The sequence below is a fragment of the Hyla sarda genome, chromosome 13 (assembly GCF_029499605.1).
Source record: "Hyla sarda isolate aHylSar1 chromosome 13, aHylSar1.hap1, whole genome shotgun sequence".
Lineage (NCBI taxonomy): Eukaryota > Metazoa > Chordata > Amphibia > Anura > Hylidae > Hyla > Hyla sarda.
In genome coordinates, this window is record NC_079201.1 from 3,690,828 (window position 1) to 3,704,717 (window position 13,890).

General features: G+C 38.5%; 1 protein-coding gene across 24 annotated transcripts in view; it reads right to left on the reverse strand.

Annotated features, from left to right (window-relative positions):
- SHISA6 (shisa family member 6) overlaps nucleotides 1-13,890 on the reverse strand; it is a 595,422-nt gene that overhangs the window by 59,040 nt on the left and 522,492 nt on the right. For 14 of the 24 annotated variants that reach the window (XM_056549465.1, XM_056549454.1, XM_056549466.1 and 11 more), the window contains one exon: nucleotides 9,349-9,432. The exons of the other annotated variants lie outside the window; for them this stretch is intronic. In XM_056549465.1, the coding sequence (XP_056405440.1) occupies nucleotides 9,349-9,432 (84 nt within the window). The remainder of the gene's footprint in view (nucleotides 1-9,348; nucleotides 9,433-13,890) is intronic. 24 annotated transcript variants of the gene reach the window in all.

Below are 13,890 nucleotides of genomic sequence, written 5' to 3' on the forward strand. Positions count from 1 at the left end.
CTTGGGTTGCAAAGCCTCTCTGATACTTGGGCATGAGATGGTGTAGTTATCAGCGCATGCGCCGGAAATGTGTGTTGCAATGCACGTGTTGGTAGGAGAGGTTTAGAATCACTTACAGCGTGTGCGCCATAATACATGCTGATGGCGCATGCGTGGGAAAACTACACATGGCCGCCTAAGACAGGTGAGCGGATGTGACGTCAGCTGCGACTTGGGCGCCGAATCTCCAAAGAAAGGCATGTCTGCTATATGCTTGTTAAAGGGCTACTCCCGTGGAGGAAGACTAAACAGATTTGTAAATTACTTCTATTAATTTTTTTTTAATCCTTCCAGTATTTTTAGGAGCTGTATACTACAGAGGAAATGCTTTTCTTTTTGGATTTCTCTTCTGTCACGACCACAGTGCTCTCTGCTGACCTCTGCTGTCCATTTTAGGAACTGTCCAGAGCAGGAAAAAATCCCCATAGCAAACATATACTGCTCTGGACAGTTCCTAAAATGGACAGCAGAAAGCACGGTGGTCGTGACAGAAGAGAAATCCAAAAATAAAAGAATTTCCTCTGTAGTATTCAGCCGCTAATAAGTACTGGAAGGATTAAGATTTTTTAATGGAAGTAATTTACAAATCTGTTAAGCTTTCTGGAACCAGTTGATTTAAAAAAAAAAAAAGTTTTCCATGGGAGTACCCCTTTAAACCCCTATTGCCAGAGGCGTAACTTGTAGCTTCTGGGCCTTATGCAAAATCAGGGCCCAATGTGCAAAATTATAATACTCTTCTCTTATGAGCAGATGTGCTTTGGGGCCCCCTCAGGCACCGGGGCCGTCTGCTACCTCTGCACCGCTTATAGCTCCGCCCCTGTCTACCGCAATGTGAGAGATGCACTTCATATAAAAATATATTGTTGGAGGTGCCCTTTAAAGGGGTTATCCAGGAAAAGACTTTTTGATTTATATCAATTGGCTCCAGAAAGTTAAACAGATTTTTAAATTACTTCTATTAAAAAATCTTAATCCTTTCAGTACTTATGAGCTGATGAAGTTGAGTTGTTCTTTTCGGTCTAAGTGCTCTCTGATGACACCTGTCTCGGGAACCACCCAGTTTGGAAGCAAATCCCCATAGCAAACCTATTCTACTCTGTGCAGTTCCCGAGACAAGCAGAGATGTCAGCAGAGAGCACTATTGCCAGACACAAAACAACAGCTCAACTTCAGCAGCTGATAATTATTGAAAGGATTAAGATTTTTTAATAGAAATAATTTACAAATCTGTTTAACTTTCTGGAGCCAGTTGATATATATAAAAAGTTTTTTTTCCTGTAATACCCTTTTAACTATACACCATCAAAATCCTTAGCAGTGTTTCCCAACTAGTGTGCCTCAAGATGTTGCATAACTACAACTCCCAGCATGCCCGGACAGCCGTTGACTGTCCGGGCATGGTAGGAGTTGTAGTTTTGCAACAGCCGGAGGCACTTTGGTTGGGAAAAATTGGTATAGGACGTCGATATTAGGTTAGTGGGGGGTCCCATTTTCAGCAGCCCTGGAGTAGGCCCTGGGGTATAAGCCCCAATCGTCATCAGGGAACCTGAAACGCCGGCCCTCATGAATAATTACATCGGCACGCTCAGTATTCTAGGTGACGTTTCCCCTTTTGAGCAGGGCGCGTACTGTCCATATAAACAGCAGGCCGTGCACTGAATGCCTGCATTGCCCCCCGAACGCTGCTTTCCTGTTTGGTGAACATGTTGCATTTGTTACCGTGGGTATTGTCTGTTTAGTGAGGCCGCGCACGCTTTGTTGCGGCTGTATAAATCCCTGCACGCGTAGAGAATGCAGCCATTGACTTCCTCGGCTATCAGGACCTTCTGTACTTTACTTAATTGAATTGCTCCTTTCTATTGGGGATTTTCTTCTCGTGAGAATGATAGCGGCAAGAAAAAAAATTTAGATAAATGCAAAATGATTATTTTTTTTTTTTTTCTCAGGGAGTGGAGGGAAAATAAAAAAATAAAATTGAGCTAAGGATTATTCAATAACAATCTGCACAATAGGAAGGGAAGCGCAACAGGAGCCTGTCATCTGCCATTATGATTAACCTCCTGCGCAGATTACCGAAGAGCGACACCGAGGCCCCAGTCCTGCCAATACAGCTACATGTCAACTGTCAAGCAGATGCGTCACCCTGTCACATGCTCGTGCACAAACGTTTCCCAGAATCCTCGGCTTGTCATGTAAACGACAGCACAGAATCGTCTGCTTCTGTGTGCTATGATAAGACTGGGGGACGTCATGATGGATAAGTAGTACTATGCACAGAGCAGATCCCTCACCGTTTACAGAGGCATACCAGGCTTGGCAGTTGCTATGGGGCCAGTGAACAGGGAGATCTATTTAGGGATCGATCAGTGACAGATCTTAATGTGGTCAGTTTTAGGAACCTCCCCTGGGCCAAGCCGCTTTGGTATAGCTGAAAGTGGATTGTTGAAAGCTACATTGTAAATGGATGGAACTATCTCCCTACTCAGGGGACATAACTGCATAATGAAGGAACTTCCTATCTAAGGCTATACATACCTATTCATAAACTACCTGCCTAATGGGGGCGTACCTACTGAGTGATCTGATCAGTAGGAGGCGGGGTCAGCAGAGCAATCTGATCAGTAGAGGGCGGGGTCAGCAGAGTAATCTGATCAGTAGAGGGTGGGGTCAGCAGAGTAATCTGATCAGTAGAGGGCAGGGTCAGCAGAGCAATCCGATCAGATTACTCTGCTGACCCAGCCCTCTTCTGATCGGATTGCTCTGATGACCCCACCCTCTACTGATCAGATTGCTCTGCTGACCCTGCCTTCTACTGATCAGATTGCTCTGCTGACCCTCCCCTCTACTGATCAGATTACTCTGCTGGCCCCGCCCTCTTCTGATCAGTAGAGGGGAAGGTCAGCAGAGCAATCTGATCAGAAGAGGGCGGGGTCAGCAGAGTAACCTGATCAGTAGAAGGTGTAGTCAGCAGAGTAATCTGATCAGTAGAGGGCGGGGTCAGCAGGGTAATCTGATCAGTAGAGGGCGGGGTCAGCAGAGTAATCTGATCAGTAGAGGGCAGGGTCAGCAGAGTAATCTGATCAGTAGAGGGCGGGGTCAGCAGAGTAATCTGATCAGTAGAAGGCAGGATCATCAGAGTAATCTGATCAGTAGAGGGCAGGGTCAGCAGAGCAATCTGATCAGTAGAGGCTAGGGTCAGCAGAGCAATCTGATCAGTAGAGGGCGGGGTCAACAGAGTAACCTGATCAGTAGAAGGTGCAGTCAGCAGAGTAATGTGATCAGTAGAGGACGGGGGCAGTAAACTGATCAGTAGAGATTGTTGTTAATAGAGTAATCTCATCAGTAAAGGGCGGGGTCAGCAGAGTAACCTGATCAGTAGAAGGTGTAGTCAGCAGAGTAATGTGATCAGTAGAGGGTGGGCTCAGCAGAGCAATCTGATCAGTAGAGGGCGGGGTCAGCAGAGTAATCTGATCAGTAGAGGATGGGGTCAGCAGAGTAACCTGATCAGTAGAGAGTGGGGCCAGCAGAGTAATCTGATCAGTAGAGGGTGGGGTCAGCAGAGCAATCTTATCAGTAGAGGGTGAGGTAAGCAGAGCAATCTGATCAGTAGAGGGTGAGGCCAGCAGAGTAACCTGATCAGTAGAGAGTGGGGCCAGCAGAGTAAACTGATCAGTAGAGGGTGAGGTCAGCAGAGCAATCTGATCAGTAGAGGGTGAGGTAAGCAGAGCAATCTGATCAGTAGAGGGTGAGGTCAGCAGAGCAATCTGTTAACAATATGATAGCAATATTTATGGTAATATTTGTTCCTTTTAAACATGTATTATTTAGAGGTATACTGTATTATATTCTTGTATATAGGGGGCAGAATTATAGTAGTTATATTCTTGTATATAGGTTATAGTATTATAGTAGTTATATTCTTGTATATAGGAGGCAGTATTACAGTAGTTATGTTCTTGTATATAGGAGCAGTATTATAGTAGTTATATTCTTGTATATAGGGGCAGTATTATAGTAGTTATATTCTTGTATATAGGAGCAGTATTAAAGTAGTTATATTCTTGTATATAGAAGCAGCATTACAGTAGTTATATTCTTGTATATAGGGGGCAGTATTATAGTAGTTATATTCTTGTATATAGGAGCAGTATTATAGTAGTTATATTCTTGTATATAGGAGCAGTATTATAGTAGTTATATTCCTGTATATAGGAGCAGTATTATAGTAGATATATTCTTGTATATAGGAGGCAGTATTATAGTAGTTATATTCTTGTATATAGGAGCAGTATCATAGTAGATATGTTCTTGTATATAGGAGCAGTATTATAGAAGTTATATTCTTGTATATAGGAGGCAGTATTATAGCAGTTATATTCTTGTATATAGAAGCAGTATTATAGTAGATATATTCTTGTATATAGGGAAAGTATTATAGTAGTTATATTCTTGTATAGAGGAGCAGTATTATAGTAGTTATATTCTTGTATAGAGGAGCAGTATTACAGTAGTTATTCACAAACATATGTAAAGAAGATAAAGAGGGAGGTCACTCACCAGCATACGGTGCAATATTCTTTATTTTGAACGGTGCAGAGACTTGGAGCACGGACGCTTGCAGGTAGGACTAGCTTCTCAGTGAACAAACTGGGTTACAGCTGTTGCGCGTGCGTATCACGCTTCTTCAGGCCCTCTGAGGGGAGGGTCTGAAGAAGCGTGATACGCACGCGCAACAGCTGTAACCCAGTTTTTTCACTGATAAGCTAGTCCTACCTACAAGCGTCCGTGCTCCATGTCTCTGCACCGTTCAAAATAAAGAATATTGCACCGTATCCTGGTGAGTGACGTCCCTCTTTTTCTTCTTTGCATATGTTTGTGAATATCGTAGTTCTAAGGGACTTGGAACCACTCAGAGTACAGTGCCTGCCAGCACTCTACGGAACTGTTTCAGTTCCAGGAACCTGACTGTGCATACGTTGCTGCATAGTACAGAGGGAGGAGCTGTGTTTGGGGTTGAGGTGCCGACTATCCATTCTTTCTTGAGCTATTATAGTAGTTATATTCTTGTGTATAGAAACAGCATTATAGTAGTTATATTCTCATATATAGGAGCAGTATTATAGTAGTTATATTCTTGTATATAGGAGCAGTATTATAGTAGTTATATTCTTGTATATAGGAGCAGTATTATAGTAGTTATATTCTTGTATATAGGAGCAGTATTATAGTAGTTATATTCTTGTATATAGGAGGCAGTATTATAGTAGTAATATTCTTGTACATAGGAGCAGTATTATAGTAGTTATATACTTGTATATAGGAGCAGTATTATAGTAGTTATATTCTTGTATATAGGAGCAGTATTATAGTAGTTATATTCTTGTATATAGGAGGCAGTATTATAGTAGTTATATTCTTGTATATAGGAGCAGTATTATAGTAGTTATATTCTTGTACATAGGAGCAGAATTATAGTAGTTATATACTTGTATATAGGAGCAGTATTATAGTAGTTATATTCTTGTATATATGAGCAGTATTATAGTAGTAATATTCTTGTACATAGAAGCAGTATTATAGTAGTTATATTCTTGCACATAGGAGCAGTATTATAGTAGTTATATTCTTGTATATAGGAGCAGTATTATAGTAGTTATGCAAGTCTGTAGAAATAATGCTTCAGCACTCACCTATGTTCCAATAATCCTTTATTCGAGCATCAATTCCATAGAAAACCGCTGGCCAGGGGTGATATTCCTGAATATAGGGGCAGTATTATAGTAGGTTTATTGTTGTACATAGGAGGCAGTATTATAGTAGATTATTCCAGTTCATGAGTGACAGAAGTGCAGCAGGCTTCAGTAGTTTGTTCAGGACTTCCCTAGGCAGAGGATATGTTTGTAACATACTGCAGTAGAAGCCGGGCTGTATTGATTGCATTGGAGAGTTAATATCCTAGTTCCCGGTTTATGCTGTGTTTATAAAGACGTAGTTAAGGAAATAAAAATTTACCATTACTATTTCTCTGAAAAACCTCACTTGTGGTGCAATGTTTATGTGCAGAACATAATAGCCATAAATTAAGGTTTAGTTTTAGCATTTAAGGATTCAATTTTTATTTTATGTGGTCGTCTATTATTGCGGCCCTGAAAGGCATTAGACAGAGGTGAAGTTAATTGGCAGAACTGGAATTAAAATACAGGGTAATTATTGATAGGAGTTTATTCCACATTTAGAGAGAAGTATCTAAGAGCCTTGTACATTGTAATATTCATCAGGCATCACTTTGGAGAGGACTGCTGTCTGCAGAGGAATTAATGCCCTTAATTGCCCTTTATAATACAGTATCTATGGCCCAGACCAGCCAACAGGAAAAGCTTCTTTTTTTTTTTTTTTTTGCTTGATGAACTGAATAGAAAGTCTTCAAAATGATTACCTTTTTCTTAGAGCTGCAGTAAAGTCAGTCAGGGATAATATCTGTGTGAATTAAGTGAATAAATAAGTAATCTGATCAGTAGAGGGTGGGGTCAGCAGGGTAATCTGATCAGTAAAAGGTGGGGTCAGCAGAGTAATCTGATCAGTAGAGGGCGGGGTCAGCAGAGTAATCTGATCAGTAAAAGGTGGGGTCAGCAGAGTAATCTGATCAGTAGAGGGCAGGGTCAGCATATTAATCTGATCAGTAGAGGACAGGGTCATCAGAGTAATCTGATCAGTAGAGGGGAGGGTCAGCAGAGTAATCTGATCAGTAGAGGGTGGGGTCAGCAGAGTAATCTGATCAGTAGAGGATGGGGTCAGCACAGTAATCTGATTAGTAAAGGGTGGGGTCAGCAGAGCAATCTGATCAATAGAGGACAGGGTCAGCAGAGTAATCTGATCAGCAGAGGGCGGGGTCATCAGAGTAATCTGATCAGCAGAAGGTGGGGTCATCACAGTAATCTGATCAGCAGAGGAAGGGGTCAGCAGAGTAATCTGATCAGTAGAGGACAGGGTCAGCAGAGTAATCTGATCAGTAGAGGGCAGGGTCAGCAGAGTAATCTGATCAATAGAGGACATGGTCAGCAGAGTAATCTGATCAGTGAAAGGTGTGGGCAGCAGAGAAATCTGATCAGTAGAGGGTGGAGTCATCTGATGTCGAAGATGTCTACTATAATACTGCCTCCTATATACAAGAATATATCAACTACAATACTGCCTCCTATGTACAAGAATATAACTACTATAATACTGCTCCTATATACAAGAATGTAACTACTATAATACTGCTCCTATATACAAGAAATATAACTACTATAATACTGCTCCTATATACAAGAATATAACTACTATAATAATGCTCCTATATACAAGAATATAACTACTATAATACTGCTCCTATATACAAGAATATAACTACTACAATACTGCCTCCTATATACAAGAATATAACTACTATAATACTGCGCCTATATACAAGAATATAACTACTATAATACTCCTCCTATATACAAGAATATAACTACTATAATACTGCTCCCTATATATAAGAATAAAGCTACTATAATACTGGCCCCTATGTACAAGAATATAACTACTATAATACTGCCCCTATATAAAAAAATATAATTACTATAATACTGCCTCCTATATACAAGAATATAACTTATAATACCGCCCCCTATGTACAGTAGTAAAACTAATACAACCTCCAATATAAAAGAATATAACGTCTGTAATACTGTCCCTATATACAAGAAAATAGCTACTATAATACTGTCCTCTATATACAAGAATATAACTACTATAATACTGCCTTCTACAGTATGTACAGTAATATTACTACAATACTGCTCCTATATAAGAATATAACTACTATAATACTGCAACTATATATACAAGAATATAACTACTATAATACTGCTTCCTATATATAAGCATATAACTACTATAATACTGCTCCTATATACAGGAATATAACTACTATAATACTGCCTCCTATGTACAGTAATATTACTATAATACTGCTCCTATATACAAGAATATAACTACTATAATACTGCTCCTATATACAAGAATATAACTACTATAATACTGCCTCCTATATACAAGAATATAACTACTATAATACTGCTCCCTATATACAAGAATAAAACTACTATAATACTGCTCCTATATACAAGACTATAACTACTATAATACTGCTCCTATATACAAGATTATAACTATGATAATATTGATCCTATATACAAGAATATAACTACTATGATACTGCCTCCTATATACAAGAATATAACTACTATAATACTGCTCCTATATACAAGATTATAACTACTATAATACTGCTCCTATATACAAGAATATAACTACTATGATACTGTCTCCTATATACAAGAATATAACTACTATAATACTGCTCCTATATACAAGAATATAACTACTATGATACTGCTCCTATATACAAAAATATAACTACTATAATAATGCTCCTATATACAAGAATATAACTAATATAATACTGCTCCTATATACAAGAATATAACTACTATAATACTGCTCCTATATAAAAGAATATAACTACTATAATACTGCCCCTATATACAGGAATATAACTACTATAATACTGCTCCTATATACAAGAATATAACTACTATAATACTGCTCCTATATACAAGAATATAACTACTATAATAATGCTCCTATATACAAGAATATAACTACTATAATACTGCTCCTATATACAAGACTATAACTACTATAATACTGCTCCTATATACAAGAATATAACTACTATAATACTGACCCTATATACAAGAATATAACTACTATAATACTACCTCCTATATACAAGAATATAACTACTATAATACTGCCCCTATATACAAGAATATATCTACTATAATACTGCTCCTATATACAAGAATATATCTACTATAATACTGCTCCTATATACCAGAATATAACTACTATAATACTGCTCCTATATACAAGAATATAACTACTATAATACTGCCCCTATATACAAGAATATATCTACTATAATACTGCCTCTATGTAAAAGAAGATGGAATTTTTAGTTAGGAGAATGTCTGACTAAAGTTACTGTTTAGTAGAGCAACCATTTTGTTTTCCCCTATAGGATCACAGAACATACTTGGTGTCGTCAGATAATGATTCACATTTTTGTTGTAAAAACAGTATTTTTTTAAAATAATGTAATTATTTTCCTTCTATATCTTCCTAGTTTTATCCTTGGCATCATCATTGTTATGAAGTTCAGACTATTCCTGGTTTTCCAGCCAAAGTTGTGTGAATGGGCACCAGGTGCCCACTTACCCGTCTTTTCTTGAGTCTTGAGCACGTCCCGTCTGCAGCTTCTGATGACATCAGGACTCCAGTGGGCAAAGCCTGTCGCTCCCGCTGCAGATAAAAATACAGATAAATTCTCACAGATGGTGCTCCGATTCAACTTGAATCAGACAACCATTGTGAAGTCCCAAATCTGACATGGAAAGTGGTGGATGGAGCACTAGACAACACTAGACATGGGGCACCTACACAGATATCATTACGCTAAAGTCAATGCACACAGTGATTATACAGAAAGGGGGAACGCCACAGACCCTTAAAGTGTACCCATAGCCTTCACAGGGAAGGGAGGCTTGTGACATCTTGAGGCATGAAGTGCCTCACACCTCAAACTTCAAGAAACCTATGAGAAACATTGATCCGGCCCACAAAATAGCCCCCACTGCATTGTGTAGGCAACAAGTACGCTTTAATAGAAGAAGACAGGATAGTCATGCACTGGAGTTTACTTCTTTTTCATCCAAGGAAAGTAACAACACAAAAAGACACTTATAACTCATTACATGAAATGTTTTCCAACGATCCTAAGTTATGTCATATCTTTACTTTAGTCCCCAGTGTGCTTTGGAGAATAAGACTTGATGTATCTCAAAATCTGCAGGAGGTGACTAAAGTAAAGAAAAAGATATGCAACTAGATCAAAGTAGAAAGAGTATGGGCAACTAGATCAAAGTAGAAAAAGTATGTTCAACTAGATCAAATTAGAAAGAGTATGGGCAACTAGATCAAAGTAGAAAAAGTATGTTCAACTAGATCAAAGTAGAAAGAGTATGGGCAACTAGATCAAAGTAGAAAAAGTATGTTCAACTAGATCAAATTAGAAAGAGTATGGGCAACTATATCAAAGTAGAAAAAGTATGTGCTACTTGATCAAATTAGAAAGAGTATGGGCAACTGGATCAAAGTAGAAAAAGTATGTGCAACTAGATCAAATTAGAAAGAGTATGGTCAACTAGATCAAAGTAGAAAAAGTATGTGCTACTTGATCAAATTAGAAAGAGTATGGGCAACTGGATCAAAGTAGAAAAAGTATGTGCAACTAGATAAAATTAGAAAGAGTATGGGCAACTAGATCAAAGTAGAAAAAGTATGTGAAACTGGATCAAAGTAGAAAAAGTATGTGCAACTGAATCAAAGTAGAAAAAGTATGTGCAACTGGATCACTTGTCTTACAGAAAAAAAAATATATTCATCATTACAAATATATATCTATATTCTAAATATTTGCGAAATGCTGATATTCGTGGTAAAAATTTGCATTTAGAATATTCACGCTCAACACTAATCCTGACCTTCGGTCACAATCAGTAACTATCTCTGATAGCTGCAGGATTTTTTCTCCAAGCCTTCCTTCCAATATACAACTTGCATACAATTTATGATGGCCATACATTTCATTTAGCTGTTAAACACTATATATCCTGGTTTCCCTATACATGCACACTTGGCTTGGCTGAGGATGGAAGCATTTTGAATGGGGATAGGCGAGAAAGATGGTGCAGATACGTCTGTACCCTCCATACTTCTATGGTGGCAGCTTTTCTCCCTAAGAACAAAATGATCAGGCATTTTAAAATCCAACATGGCTGACCTTTCTCTTCCCTAATATAGATGGTCGGCTCCTCTTGCGTAATTTTGGCTAGTGTGTATGGCCACATTAACAATCTTTCTTTGTACAATTTTTTCTGCTCCCTGAAGTTTTTGTGAGAGGAACCTAAAACAAGTCTGTAGAACATGAATAGGTGGTCTACTACACAACTACTACTCTTTGTATTTTAAACTTTGTTATTACTGTACACACTGCACATATGAAAATTATGGTCTAGTGCATTGTTTGTAAATCATCCCATAAATAATAGACTGCAGTGGCAAGTTGTTGGCTCCTAAGACAGATCCAAGTGGGGTTAACTTCTTGTTTAAGAGTCTATTAGTGTTAGAGTTTGGACCCAGCAAAAGATCCTTTGGTACTCAAGACCAACACAGAGACAAATTATAGTCAATTACTATGTGTTATGTTATAGCTATAGAGTTAAGGTGATCACACATCTACAGTAGTTGTTAGTCAAAGACTCATATGGCTAACAGCTATTCCTCTCCACCCTCCGTACACAAGCATGTTTTAGCTTACAGTTATTCCTCCAACCCCAACCAATATACACATACAAAGCCTGGCGAAACTGAACATGCCCGATCCTTGTTGTCCAGGATTTGTCAGGAGAAGACAGAAGGTTAGACCCAATGAAATCAGGAGATTTTTAATTTATTTATTTTTTCTGAAATCGCTGTGATGTCTTTATAATGTTTTTATTTTGCTTTTTGACTCGTTTTGTGAATTTTCTGTAAATATGTTGGAAATAAAAAAATAAAAAGTTATAAAAAAATAAAATAAAGAAATCAGCAGATTTTGCATAATTTCCCTCTTACATATTTGGGTGCCCACAGGGACAGCCTACTGTAAAGAAGACAGAAGTATTTGTGGCTACTAAGACACTGTGATTCCATGTACAGACCAATGATGGTCACCTAGACCCATGTGGTACTAGACAGCCTTAACTATAATAACAGTCAGAATCCATAAAGGAGGAGCTGATAGAAGAGATGTGTGCGTGGTCTCTATAATTTTATGAAAATTTTGTATATTTGGGGCTATTGCAGTAGATTTAGACTTTAACTTTACACTTTGCTGGTAAACTATGTATCCTGGTGTTCTTAGCTCTTCAAGATACTTATATAATGAATAGGATCTCAGAGGCACCATCTCTAATTGGTGCAGCTTCCACCATGCTCCTGCTGACTATTATCACTGGATACTAATAAAACAGGTAACAATAGATGAAAATTGTGCAGCCCCCATCCCCCCCCCCAAAATTTCAGCTAATCAGTGTATGTTATGCTGCACTCACAGTAGGACCTCGCCTGTTATGGCGGTGGAGTGGACTATTTAATGAACACTATTATAATGAAATGTATAAATATTTCATCACGGGGAGACATTTTAATTTCTTTGACACAAAAAAAAAAAATTGAAGTGCAATATTGTCGAAAAAGTTCTAAATGTAATGGAAAAAACGGAGCCCTATAAGAAATTATTATATTCAAAGACTGTATATATTGAAATATTTATGGCCCAAACCTGGCCTCGTGGATCTAGTAGCTCATTATACTAGGAGACTTTTCCATAGGAAACGTGGACCATTACTTTGAGTTATAATTTCCATCCTATTGAAAATACAGCAACATCTGTACAGTGTGGGTAGCACATTGGCTCAGTGGTTTGTTCTACTGCTGTGCAACACTGGGGTACAGGGTTCATGTCCCGTCAAGGACAATTCCTCAGTTCCAAGCTCCAGAGTGCCAAGAAGAGTTGGCTGTGAATCACGAACCTTGGGTAATGTCATCTACTCATTATTACCCATAATAATCAATGGATTATACAAAGTTTCCTATGTATATATTACTAGAGCCAGTTACTGAACGTAAGACTTATCGATGAGAGGGTCCTGGTCTACAGTTTTAAGGAAGAAGACGTAAATAGAAGTTAGTTGACCATACACATGATATTACTTGGTGGTTTCCAACCGGTTTTGACTATTCTTTCAATAGCGGTCAGGGGAAAAAAAATTGGGACAGATTGTATTTTAACCTGATCTGCTTACTCATGAGGTAGGCCCGGTGACCACGGATCTCACCTCGAAGTCGACCTGTACAGATGTGTTTATTTGGTTGTTTAAGAAACACAGTGATAATTTGGTCAACAACGACCTTGATGACCAATAAACCCTTGACAAGACAACATTGACGATATGTCTGGAGAATCTCCCACAAAGGACTTGGATGCCCAACAATTACCTTAAATGGGCACTCTCATTAAAACAAATTTTTGCTATTGCTATCTTTCTAATATACTTTGTTTTAAAAAAATGAAGTTTTCTATGTTTTGTTTGTGTTTAAAGAAGCTGCCACTAGGTGTCTCCCTACTTGTCCAGAGCAAATTTTCCCCCATCTTTTCACAGACTTTAGACTCCTGCTGGCCTGGCAGAAGTCCAAACACAGGAAATGCAGTCTGGAGTGCTGAGGGGGGGGTGTGCAGCCTCATCCAATCATAGCTCCTCTCACACTTAACTGCCGTTTGCTGTTGGTTGCAGAGTAAGGGAGGAAGTTCTCCCCTGTAAGGCTTGAGATGATGTCACGTCTGCTGGGTAACTCCCTTCCCAGTCTGTGAACCTGAACCTGAGGCTGAGCAGAAAATACAGAGCAATATCAAGGTAGAAAACTAAAAAAAAATAAAAATAAAGGCGGGGGGGGGGGGGGGGGGGGAGTTATCATGATGGGGGCAGTGAACTGGGAGAATTATTAAATTTATCAAGTTACTGAGAGGTACTCTTTAAGTGAATTTGCAGAAGTAGTACTCCACCAATAGGCTAACTGAACCAAATGAAAGTGCCAACAAAGTGCCAATATACAATGCTCCAAAAAATAAAGGGAACACTTAAACATCACAATGTAACT